General features: G+C 33.9%; 1 protein-coding gene across 1 annotated transcript in view; it reads right to left on the bottom strand.

The window, feature by feature from the left end:
* Positions 1-12,694: 12,694 nt before the first annotated feature.
* The window catches only part of YME1L1 (YME1 like 1 ATPase), a 44,602-nt gene continuing 43,412 nt past the window's right edge, over positions 12,695-13,884 (bottom strand). Inside the window, exon 19 of the mRNA XM_006907033.3 lies at positions 12,695-13,439. Within this exon, the coding sequence (XP_006907095.1) occupies positions 13,296-13,439 (144 nt within the window). The 3' untranslated portion in view covers positions 12,695-13,295. The remainder of the gene's footprint in view (positions 13,440-13,884) is intronic.

The following is a 13,884-nucleotide window of genomic DNA, read 5'->3' as shown; positions in this document are numbered from 1 at the left end:
CCTAAATGCTCCACTGTCACATATGGACAGATCATCTAAGCAGAAAATCAATAAGGAAATAACATCTTTAAATGACTCATTAGACCAACTAGACAACATCAACATTTCCAGAGCCTTTCAACCTAAAACAGCTGTTTATACATTCTTCTCTAGTCCATTAGGAACATTCTCAAAGATTGACCACATACTGGGACTCAGAGATAGCCTCAACAAATATAAGAGAGTTGAAATCATACCAACCATATTCTCTGATCATAATGCTTTGAAACTGTAAAAAGAACCGCAAATGCATGGAGATTAAACAAAATGCTACTGAAGAATGATTAAGTTCAGAGAAGTAAAAAGGGAGATCAAGAGATACATAGAAACGAATGAGAATGAAATTACAACATATCAAAACATTTGGGACATGGCAAAAGTGATAATAACAGGAAAGTTCATGTCCTTACAGGTCTATCTCAAAAAACAAGAACGACCCCAAATAAACAACCTAACACGACATTGGAAAAAAAAAAAAAAAAACTAGAAAAATAGAACAAATGAAGCCCAAAATCAGAAGAAAAAAGGAAATAATCAAAATTAGAGCAGAATTAAATGAATGAGAACAACAATAACAACAACAAAAAACAATAGAAAAAAAAATAAATGCAACAAAGAGCTGGTTCTTTGAGAAGACTGATAAAATTGGCAAACCCTTGGCCAGACTCACCAAAGAAAAAAGAGAAAAGACATAAATAAACATAATCAAGGATGAAAGAGGAGAAGTTATGACAGATATTGCAGAAATACAAAAGATCATTCAAGAATACTATGAAAAAATTATATAGCACCAACTTTAAGAATCTAGAAGAAATGGACAAGTTCTTAGAAATATGCAACCTTCCTAAATTGAATCATGAAGAACTGCAAAATATAAATAGACCAATTAGCAGTATGGAAATTGAAACGATCATCAAAAGCCTTCCAAAAAATAAAAGTCCAGGACCAGATGGCTTCACCAGTGAATTCTACAAAATATTCACATTTATTACCTATTCATCTCAAAATCTTTCAAAAAATCAAAGGGGAGGCAATACTTCCTAACTCATTTCATGAGTCAACATCACCCTGGTAACAAAACCTGGTAAAGATAACTCAAAAAAGAAAGACCAATATCTCTCATGAACACAGATGCAAAAATCCTAAATAAGATACTAGCAAATTGAATATAACAACATATTAAATGAGTTGTAGCCTTTACTAGTTTCCGTGGTATAAATACTCCTACTTCAACTAGTCACAATCTACCACAGTAATGTTGCTTAATGGGAAGTTAGAAAGAGATGTATACAACTCGGTCTCATGAGCCAGTATGAGCTAGCTCTAGTACACCACTGTCGGGTATTTTGGTGGCTGCAGGGAGGTCAAAACACACTTTATCAGAACATTATTCTTTTTTATTTGTTTTATATTCTTAATACCAATTTTTAAAGTGATTGGACTGACCTCACAATAAAAGGTTAAAAGTAAACAACAACAACAAAAGGATTATATACCATGATCAAGTGAGCTTCATCCCAGGGGCACAGGGATGGTTCAACAAACACAAATTGATTGTGATACCCCACATAAACAAAATAAAGACTAAGAATCATGTGATCATATCAAAAAAAACCTTCGACAAGATACAGCATCCATTTATGATCAAAACACTTAATAAAATAAGTATAGAAGGAAAGTACCTCAACATAATAAAGGCCATATATGACAAACCCTCAACCAATATTATACTTAATGGTGAAAAGCTAAAATCCTTTCCTCTAAGAGCAGGAACAATCATCACTGTTATTCAATACAACACTGGAGGTCCCAGAGAGTGCAATCAGGCAATAGAAAAATATTAAAAGCATCCAAATAGGAAATGAAGTCAAACTGTCACTATTTGCAGATGACATGATTTTCTATATAGAAAACCCTAAAGACTCCACAAGAACACTAGTGAAAACAATAAGCAAATAAAGTTTCTAGATACAAAATCAATGTTCAAAAATCTTTAGCATTCCTATATTCTAATAATGATTTGTCAGTGAAAGAAATGAATAAAATAATTCCTTTTGCAATTGAAACAAAAAGAATAAAATACTTAGGAATAAATCTAACAAAACACATGAAGGATCTATGCAATGAAAACTACAAGACTCTATTAAAGGAAATTTAAGAAGACACAAAGAAATGGAAAGATATTCTGTGTCCTTGGGTTGGAAGAATCAACATAGTTAAAATGATTTTATTACCTAAAGCACTATACAGATTTAATGCAATTCTCATCAAAATACCATTGGCATTTTTTAAAGAAATAGAACAAAAAATCATCAGATTTGTATAGAATCACAAAAGACCCCGAATCACCAAAGCCATCCTGAGAAAAAAAGAATGAGGCTAGAGTCATCACTCTGCCTGACTTCAAATTAAACTACAAAGAGACAATAATCAAAACAGCATGGCAGTGGCAGAAAAACAGACACACAGACCAGTGGAACAGAATTGTGAGTCCATAAGTAAACCCCATTTATATAGGCAAATAATTTTTGACAAAATAGCCAAAACATACAGTGGAGAAAGGAAAGCCTCTTCAATAAATGATGCTGGGAAAACTGGAAAGCCATCTGTAAAAGAATGAAACGAGACTGTTGTCTATTACCACACACCAAAATTAATTCAAAATGGATTAAGGTCTTGAATATAAGACCTGAAACAATTAATTGCATAGAAGAAAACATAGGGACTAAACTTAGAAACCGTGGACTTAAAGAGGATTTTTATGAATTTGACCTCAAAGGGAAGGAAAGTAAAAGCAAAAATGAATGAATGGGACTACATTAAACTAAAAAGCTTCTGCACAGCAAAAGAAACTGCCAACAAAGTAAAGAGACAGCCATCCAAATGGGAGAAGATATTTACAAGCAACACCTCCAATAAGGGCCTAATATTCAAAACATACAAAGAATTCATATGACTCAGTAACAACAAAAAAACAAACAATCCAATTGTTAAATGGGAAGAGGACCTGAACAGACACTTCTCTCAAGAAGACATACAAATGGCCAACAAACATGAAAAGATGCTCAACATCTCATCAAGTATAATAATCACCTGGAGGTATTTCATAGCTGTTTTGATCAGGTCGAGGAAGCGTCTTTCTACTTCTAGTTATCTGAGATGTTATATAAAGAATGGGTATTGAATTTTGTCATTTAATTTTTGCCTATCTCTTAAGATTATCATGTCATTTTCCTATTTTAATCTGAATGTGGAAATTTATGTTAAATGACTTTTATTATGACACCAACCTTGCATTCCTAGAATGATTCACATTTGGTCACACCTTATTTATATTTTCAGATATTGCTCTTTGTTAACATCTTATCAATGATATTTTTTCCTATGATCACAAGGGATACTGGTCTGAAATTCACTTTTCTCATAATGTCTTTCTCAGGTTTTGATATGAATTATGCTGCCTTAAGAAATAAACTGGTAAATAATCTTCTTCTGTATTCTGAAATATATGATGTATGGTTAATATCGTTTCCTCATTTTTCCTTTAAATATTTGATAGAATTTACCAGTGAAGTCATCTGGGCATGGTTTTTCTGAAAAGGTTTTTTATTTTAAATTCACTTTCTTTAAGAACTATAAGTCCACTCAGATGTTTTGTTTCTTCTTGGGTCAGGTTGGTATGTTTTGTCTTACAAGGAATTTAACAGTTTATCTAATTGGTCAATTGATTATTTTTTTATCATTATTTTAAAGCCTCTAGTATGCTTCCTGTGTAATTCTTGATATTGGTTGTTTGTATTACATCCTTTTTATTTCTTGGTCAAGGAATGATCGATTTTACTATATTTTTCCAAGACCCAAATTCACCTGTATTAATTTTCTCTATTATTTCTCTATCTGCTATTTCATTGACTTCTACACTTTATGTCTTATTTTGTACTTTAATTTTTTTTCTCTTCATTTTCACACTTTTTAGCATGGTAGATTGTCATTGATTTAAACTTTTATTCTTTTCAAAGTAAGTTTTTAATGACATAAATTTCCTTCGAAATAGTTTTCACTGTATGCACAAATTTTTATATGATGGGTGTTCATTATCATTCATTTCAAAATAAGTTCCCATTTCCCTTTTGATTTCTTCTTTGATAATGGATCAAATAATGTCTTTATTTTTGCTTTCTTTTTAAAGAATACTTTAACTGGACATAGAATTCTAGGTTGGGAGCGTTATTTTCTTTCAACACTTTAAAAATGTCATTCCGTTGCCTTCTTGATGCAATGCTTCTGTTATATTATTCTTCTCCATTGAATCTGCTTTATTTTTTTAGCTACTTTCGAGATTTTTTTATTGGTTTTCAGCAATCTATGATGTGGTTGTATATCATGTGTTTTCTCTTCAAGTTTTCAGCTATCTTTGAGCTTTAGTATCTGATTGATATTTTCCACTATATTTGGAAACATGGGTGCTGTGAGTCCAAAGAATTCTTGAAGGAATTTGGAGGTGAAGCAGAGATATAGTAGGAGAACTGGAGCAGTATGTGAGAGCCAAGTACAGATATTTTTAATGGGAGAATCTTTTAACATATTTAAAATCTAAAGAGAGGATTCAGTGTGAAGTAGAGACTGAAGTTACAAACTAGTAAGTTATTAATACTGAAAAATACTGGAAAAATAGGAAGATGGGATCCAAAAATAAGTGAAGAAATTAGCTGCTGAGGAAAGGAAATATCTAAGCTGGGAATGATAAATGTAGAGGCCTATTGCACTGGGAGGAGAAAAGAATGAAGGGCCAGAATCCAACTGTCCTGGAAGCCAGGCCACCTGTGGATTATTCAGTTGAATGAGAAATAAATTTCATCTTTGTCTTAAGTTCTTCAGCAATGTTCTAACACGTGGAAACTAATGCAGGAAAAAAAATTATAATCTGATGCTATCTCATCATTTCCAGGCCTTGTCCCAAACTCACCTGGCAAGGGTCAGTCTCAGAGCTATAAAACTGACATGGAAGAATTTCACAATTTCAAATTGCTTTAAAACTATCATCACAGAAAATAGCTTAGAATGTTTAGCCCAATTCAATTTTGTAGTCATTTTGAGAAACCAGATTCCATTTATAGGGTAACTTGAATAACCAGCAAAGGAGCAATTAGATGCAATCTGCTTTGATTATAGGTCTTGGCCATCCAAACTCATAAATGCATTAGAAATCTGGTAACACACACATATGACCATATTTTCAGAATGCAGCTAGGTTTCTAGTCTTTATCGATTTCAGTGCCTAGCTTGGGAATAATTGGAGTCATCTTGCTCTTTCCTTATCATGAAAAATGAAATTGATGAGATTATGAGTAAATGTTTGGCTTTGAGTTTGACACTTACTCAGTAAGTGAACGTTTGTGAGCAAAATTACTGCGGTATTCACCTTATTCCTTCGAGTCATTTCCCCCACATAGAAGTCTTGGCACAACCAATGCAAATCACAAATCTGATTCCACCTGTGGGTTCTTATTCATTGCAGTGATCCTAGCTCTAAAGAGCATAACTCCATGTTTGACGAAAGCTCATAAACCAAACCTGATCCAAAAGCTGTAATCTCGAAAAAGTGTAAAACTTCAAAAACAGCCCTGTGCCAAACTTTTAAAACTGGAAAATTGATGCCATCTTATGGTCATGGAGAAATAAAATGAAAATTTTATCTCATTTTTTTGTATATATTAAAGAATCATTGTGAAAATCAGGCCCGCCTTCAACAATCCTTTTCCTCAGTGATCTGAAACCAAATAAGCCTCCTCATTCTTCCTTTACAATATTGTTAATGTGCAGGCACTTCCTTGACAATTGGACATGTTGTTTCAGCAGGGAAGTTTCAATTTCCCAAGAAAACCCAGGACTTTTTTTTTTTTTCACATTTTAATGTTTCTGTGATCTAGCTGCTTAAAAACTGTACAGCAGAAGAAACTTTCCACCTCCCAGCTGGAAGAGTAAGTGAAAATATCATCACTATTTCCTGTACTTTTGCCCATATCTTTGAATAAGTTATCTTGCGCTAGTTTTATTTATCGTTCTATTTAATTTTAATGAGTAAAGAAAATTGGAGATTCTGTCATACATTCTATCCTTTCATGTTAGATGGGTCCAGGACCTGTACCCTGTCAGGACACAAGGTCTGTGAACCATTTTGCCAAATAGTTGTGTGAGCAAATAGTGAGACAAACAAGCTATTTGTGGAGACAGGTGGAGCAGACACTCCTTAACCACATGATCAGTGTCAACAGAGCCAGTAACGGAACCAGGCACGGGCCTCCAGATCTGCTGCACTGGGAAGAACTCAGCATCACTGTTGTGACCCTTCTGCTCAATAAGCTAAAGCTACTTATGAGAAAATACCATACAAACCTAAACTGAGAGAAAGTCTACAAAATAACTGGCCTATACTCTTCAAAATGTAAATGTCATGAAAAGCAAAAGAAGACACAAGATAATGTCTCGGGTTAAAGGAGCCCAGAGCCGCAATGAGACCGTGTCCCAGCTCATCCCAGAGGTCCCGGGGCTCCTACCAGACAATTGAAAAAATCTGAATTAAGGTTAATAGATGAAATATTAACATTGAATTAATTTTCATTTTCATTGTGATAATTATACTACTTATGTAAGATGATTTATTTTTCTTAGGAAATATACACTAAAGTATTTAGGAGTAAAAAGTTATCATGTCTGCAACTTACAAATGGTATATATTTCATATATTGTACACTTACATTGATATTTATCTAGAAAGGAGGAGAAGGGAGAAAGCGTAAAGCATATATAGTAAAATGCTAACATTTGTGAAATGGTACCCAGGAATTCACTGTAGTCTTCTTGCAACTTTTCTATAAGTCTGAATACTTCTATTTTTTCTCCTATAAACTAGATTTGTTTTAATTAAATTTATTAATTAAATTTAATTAATAAATTATTTAATAATGAAAACATAGCTTTCAAAGTACACATTTAACAAATTTCTAAAATAATTTTTAAAAGAATATTTCTAAAAGAAAAATAAATATTTGTAAATGATAATAACAAATTATGATCCATTGGAGAAAATAAACCATGAATCCATATTGGTAAATGAATTAAACTTTTGATGAGGAAACAGATATTATAAATCTCAAAATACTTCCCCATAAAACACTAATTGTTTCGTGAAAAGGTCACATTACAGAGGAGAAACCCGACTGATATGGCCTTCAGTGATCAACGTTATACCATCAATAACTGCACACATCAAAATTGTAGGTCACGTCACAGGATGTAATAAGAGTATGGGACCACTTGTGATACACTTGCTAAGAACATATGATCTGAATCTCATCATAAGGAAACATCAGAAAAAGTTACATTAGAGGACGTTCAACATGACTAGAAATTACTCAACAGAGTCATGAAGGTCAGGGAGGGACTGACAAACTCTTCCAGACTCAGGATATAGAGACATGACAACTAAATAGAATCCATGGATCTCAACAGGATCTTCTTACTGTAAAAGATTTTACAGACAAGAGGCAAAACTTAAAAAGAATATGAGCAACAAATAATAGAATGCATTTGTGTTAATTTTCTGATTGTGAAGGTGGTATGGTAACAAAAGTAATTACTCTCAAATGGCTCAGGGAAAAAATGTTCCGTGTATTAAAACTTGAAACTTTTCTCTAATAAGACTGTTTCCGAGAAATAAATAAAAGATTCAATCAATCAACAGAAAGGTGAAAAGCCTTAGGCAAATCTTATTTCTCCATAAGATCTATGAATCAGCATTTAAAATTATATATATTTTATGGCACTATAACAATGGTAAGACATCCAAACATTGATGGTAGCCATCACAGCAGATATCAAAATGTCTGTCTAAACCTTTAGGTTCATGTAGTGATAAAAACAGTATTAAGTTTCTTCAAAAAATTAAGAATTACCAGGGAGTGACATCAGAGACATAACACAGTGAAGAACCCCCCTTAATCTCTTCCCTTGAAATTACAACACATTGAACAGCTACAATCAAAGCAAATACCCAGCTTAGCACACAAATACATCTGAGAGATATGCGCATTACAGCATCAGAAGGACAAATAGGGCGAGTAAGACAGGAGAGAGGAGCAGAGACCTGCGCTGGAGACCAATGCTGCAGATGTAGCCCAAAATTCCCTGCAGAATGCAGGGGAGGAAGGAATTAGGTGGTGGGTTACACTCTTTGAAGCACCCCCCCACCCCCACCCGGACCCCCCAAGGAGTCCTGCCTGGGTAATGAACAAATTTCACGCAGCAGAGCCCAGTGAATAAGAAAACAGGGCAGAGACAAAATACAGAAAGGTGGCAGCTGTGTTTTAGCAATCACCATTGCCAGGCAGACAGGTGAGTCACAAAGCCTGGCCGCCTTCACCACCCAGCCAGAGTGCACCTCCCCGCACCATCCAAGAGCTAGCAGCAGGCCCAGAACTGCTTTAAGCTGCTGAGGCAGTACCAAGATTTCAGGAGCTCTTCAGAGGCTTGGTTCCCTATCACTCTCCACATTCTTCTACAGGGGAAGAACCCACAGATCAAAGCTACCTGGACACAGAAAAGAAATACACCTCCCCAGACAATAAAGGGCATTTTTTTTCCTCTGCCACAAAGCAGAGATCCCAGAGGCCTAGACATCGCAGGAGCCTTGGGAGGCACCTACAAATAAAAAACCTCTTCTTATCAACCTGATAAAGAGAGATCACTCTAAAGAATTTTTTTTCTTTTTAAAAAAAGCAGTGTACATCCTCATAAATGTGTAAGAGAAGGGTTTCTCTTGTCTCTATTAGTAACATAGCAATAGTATAGATAATTCTAATAAATCCCTGGGTTAGCTCTTTTGGTATTGTTTAATTTTGATAATTATTCGATAATTTTGACTATATTTCATTGGAATTCTGAGGAAGAATATTAAGCCATAATATACTGCTATCAAAAATCATATGAAATACCCTGATAGTTTCATTAAAAAATTTAAAGGTGATATTTACACACATACCCCATATGATTGTGATAAATTACACAAACATTTCAGATTTTGAAAAATCATGAGTGGAATTATATCACCAAAAAGTGTTGAAGCAAAACTGTTAATATACACAACCACTATTTTTGACTCACAGGATATTATCAGAAAGCAACATCATCTACTACTATCTTCTAAATATTTTATTTTTCTCCCAACCCAGGTTGCAACACTTTACTCTCAAGTAATAAAAAGTCCATAGAGTAGCTTTAACTCACAAAGCACTGAAACAGAATACCAGCCCCATATAACTATAAAAACACCAGAAGTTAATCAGCTAGGCCAGGCTACATGACCACTTACAGCAGAAATGGAAGGCAAGTACTTCTTTCCTAATTCCATCCTCTCTCCCTCAGCTGACCCTACCAGGGTCCAAACTGTAAGGGGTAGTTAGCGTTATCTGGCTGATATTATTATAAAATGGTTTGAGGGAGCCTGGGTCTGAAAATTACTTTATAGCTTTTTCTGAGGGGCACTTTTGTACCCGCAGCTGTTCTCACCTACAACTCCCTAGACCTGAGTGAATGCAATCCATTCTGTTGGCTTTTTTCTTCTTACCTGTTAGGATCTCTTAGCGAATCCAGAGGTCCACTTTAGATCAAACTCTTCTGAGACTCCTCATACTTCTAAGCAGCCCCTTTGTACAATATCAAAAATGGATCTCCCATAATGGCTCACTCTCATGCTTCAGGCTTGTTGCCAATGCCAGAGGAGACTCAGTGGATGACACTGTAAATTGAAGTGGCATCTCAATGGTAAGCAAACAGTTCCCTAGCCTGAGACTGTAGTCCTGTTTAAAGCAAACAACAGAAGGTGTAGCTAGGTATTTCACTGAAAGTTCTGGGAGGTAAGACAGCCATCTGGATTTAGTGAGTGCTCGATATACTCCAGATTTATCAGAGACGGGCAGAGCAGACACTGAACTGATTCAAGCCATCCACACACCCATGGCTGCCAAAGTCTGCAACTATGCACAAAGCAAAAAAAGCCTACGAAAAAGCAAAAACTAGGGCAGACTTAAAAATGACCTGAACATTGAATGTACTTGTCAGCCCACACACAAATCCATCAGCAGAGTAGAGGGCCTGACTGATGGGGTCTGAACACAACCCCTGCCCAATCTCTGGCTAAATGCTAAGCTGTGCAGAAACAGCAGCAGCCTTTAGGAAGCAAGATTTAAAATTTTAAAAAATGAACAGACGTATCAGTGGCTGCATACCCTAGTAGAGACAGACTTCACAAATACACTAAAGGCAAGTTATTAAACAAAACAAGAACAACTATTTGGGGAGAAAATCAGACTCTATAATTGATAGATTAGCTAAAATTCAACAAAGTTACAAACCAAAGAAACAAGAAAGTGTGACCCTTACTGAGGAGGAAAAGCATTATTAAAAAGCAACTGTGTATCTCCAGATGTTGGATTTATCATGGACTTAAAAAGAAGTTAAACAATGGAAGTCATGTTTAAAGAATTAAAACTATGATGGAAATGATCCAATGCATGAAGAATCTCAACAAAGAGATAAAGTATATGAAAGAACCACATAAAAATTTGGAGCTGAAAAACACAATGATCTGAAACTGAAAAATTTAGTTAATTTGAGATGGCAGAAGAAAAAAATCAATGACCTTAAGAATCAACAGAAATTATTCAATCTGAAGAGATGGAGAGAAAAAATGAAGTAGCAAACCCCTAGCAACCAGATCAACATCAAGTGTGTCAACATGTGTAAAGGCAATCCCAGAAAAAGAGAAAAGCACAGATAAGTGTATTTGAAGAAATAACTGCCAAAATCTTCACAAATTTGGTGAAAAGCATTAATCTACAGATCCAAGAAGCTCAATAACTCCCAAGCAGGAAAAACGCAAGGTGATCCACACCTATAAAGACATCATAGCCAAATTGTTAAAAGACAAAACTAAAAAATAAATAAATCAATCTTGAAAACAGGAAGAGATAACAACCTATCGCCAAAGGAGACCAAAATTTTGAGCAACAGCTGATTTCTCACCAAAAATAATGGAAGTCAGGGGTTGTGGGATAACATATTCAAAGTGATTAAAGAAAGAACTGTCAACCAGGTATTCCATACTCACCAAAACTATTCTTAAAACACAAAGACAAAATAAAGACATTCCGACACAAATACTAAAGACATAAGATTATACAAAATAGTTTTGTCACTGTATTGCTGAGTTGTAACATGTATAGATATAACAAATGACAATAGCAGAGAGAAAAGAAAGATACACAGGGGAGCAAAGTTCCTCTATTTGACCAGAATTAAATTTGTCTTATTCTGATGGAGACTATGATCAGTTAAGATGCATACTGTCATCTCTAGGGCAACAACTAAGATGTAACTCAAAAAAAGAGGAGCAGAGGGATCTCTTTATATATTAGAAAAACAAAACAGCAAAATGGAAGATGTTCAAAACAACTTTATCGATATTAAATATGAATGAACTTAACACCCAACTCAAATAATAAAGATTGCCGGACTGGATAAAAAATAAAGCAAGATGCAGCTGATAAAGGATTTATATTCAGAATATATGATTTCTTATAACCTATAAGACAACCCAGAAAGGGAAGATTTAAAATGCTTGAATAAATATTTCTTCAAAGAAATACAAATGGCAAATAGGAGAGGATGCTCAACATCACTCGTGCTCATGAAATGTAAATTAAATCCACAATGACATACTACTTAATATCCATCAGAATGGTCTTATCAAAAAGACTCTTTAAGTAGTACTTCTTTTTAGAAGATGTGAAAGCACAGAACCTTCGAACACTGGAGGTTGGAACATATTATATAATTACTTTGAAAACAGTTCCTCAGGTTCTTAAAAAGGTAAAGAGAAACTTACCACATGACTCAGCAATTTCATTCCTAGAAGTCTATCCCAGAGAAATGAAACATGAATTCATGCAAAAACATGTACACACACATCAAATATGCACACAGAGGAAGAGGAAGGGAAGGAGAAAGGAAAAGGAAATGGCAATAAAAAGAAAGGGGCAAATAAAAACAATTGGTGAATCGGAGTCAAGAGTATATATGGGAGTTGCTTCTATTACTGTTAACATTCTTAAGTTTGAAACTACATCAAAATTTAAATTTATAAAGAAAAGGGCAAGAACATCATGTAGCAAGCTCCTTCTATCAACTTCTTCAATGAAGACCATATACAGCTTAAAAGTTATTAAAAAACTATAGGTAATTTTAATAAAATCACTTCAAGAATATAATTTGGTTGTAAAAACCAATACAATGTACTAATTACTTTTCTGAGTTAAATAAATTCATCTGTAAATCCTGTAACAAACACATTTGTATTCATAAAATCTGAAGGAAAAGCAAATGTGATTTTCCATTTTTAGCACAGGGTAATTCAAAAGTTCACTTTGAAGGGGACTAAGTTTTTGGTTTCATTTTGCTTTTAAGATGAAGCATAATTATATAGTTATTCAGAATTTGAAGTGTTGTTTATTTAACAAAATACTGCTGCTGAAATAAATTTCATTAGCCAGAGTGATAGTAATGTTAAAACAGAAAAAAAGACCATGAAAATGCAAGCTGCATTTTTTAAAGTTTATAACCATTTAAATTCTGATTGTACGTTTACAATTCTCTACTCTTAAGATTTTTTAAAAAACATTTTATATATAAACAATCTAGAGCATAATTAAGTACATCTTAATGAAGTTTTCACTGATGTATGTAGAAATATGGTTTACCAACAGCCAAATAGCATCATTTCCTTATCAAAGATAAATGGTACTACCTAGAAATAAAGACAATCTGTCAACAATTTTACTTTACTACACAAAAATACTTCAAAGAGCTAAAGGCACGATTTTATCCACATCTAGTAGCGTAACCAACCGTAAAATCTTATTTTCAACTTAATAACTGATTGACATTTCTCAAACAAGCTGTTTTCAGTGCTGATAGTTCTTTATTTTCTTTAACATATTTGTTATGAGTTGCTGATTTGCAAGAGGTGTCATCATGAGAATAACCCAAATTCGATAAATGTGACAAAAGGTTGACAAAGTGTTTCACACCCTTGAGTGATACTAAGTCATGAAAGGGTGAAAGGCGTTGCAAAAGGAGACTACTGCAGTGCTACTTATATTCTCGCAGAAAAACCAGCAGTGCATCCATTTAAAGAGATATCATCTCAATTCTAATTTCTTCCCCTCAAGGACAATTTGAATCTCTTTGGCATCCAAAGTCTCATAGGTCAATAAAGCTTCTGCTAGATTCTTATGCTCTTTTGCATGAGTCTTCAAGATATGTTTTGCTCGTTCATATGAGTCCTGAAATAGAAAAGCAGATATATAAGAGGCAGAAACCTTAGGAGAAGCAAAAATTATCAATGAAAAAAGAAAAAAACTTTATGTACTCTAAAATATGCAAAATCTATTCATTTCTATTTATAAAATATGAAAGCATTTTTTTAGATAAGTGAATTTTATTTACAGAAGTCACAAAGATTAACAATTAACAGAATCAAAAGGGTTTAACATATATCACTTATTATATGATAGACATTAAAAGTTTTCTACTTTTATTCATTCTTTATATTTCAATTTTTAAAAATCTAGAAATAAGGCAGTATACATGGAATAGATTTACTAATTTTAAATTATTTCATTCTACATCAGATACTGTCAATTTTAAAACCACCTGCAAATTAAATGGTCTTTTCATTAAAATTTTGAAATTTAAATGAAGTAAACACCAAATAGAATTCAATGCATA

Source organism: Pteropus alecto, unplaced genomic scaffold (genome assembly GCF_000325575.1).
Source record: "Pteropus alecto unplaced genomic scaffold, ASM32557v1 scaffold11, whole genome shotgun sequence".
Lineage (NCBI taxonomy): Eukaryota > Metazoa > Chordata > Mammalia > Chiroptera > Pteropodidae > Pteropus > Pteropus alecto.
Note: the sequence above shows the minus strand (reverse complement) of the source record. Positions and strands in the feature narration are given on the sequence as shown.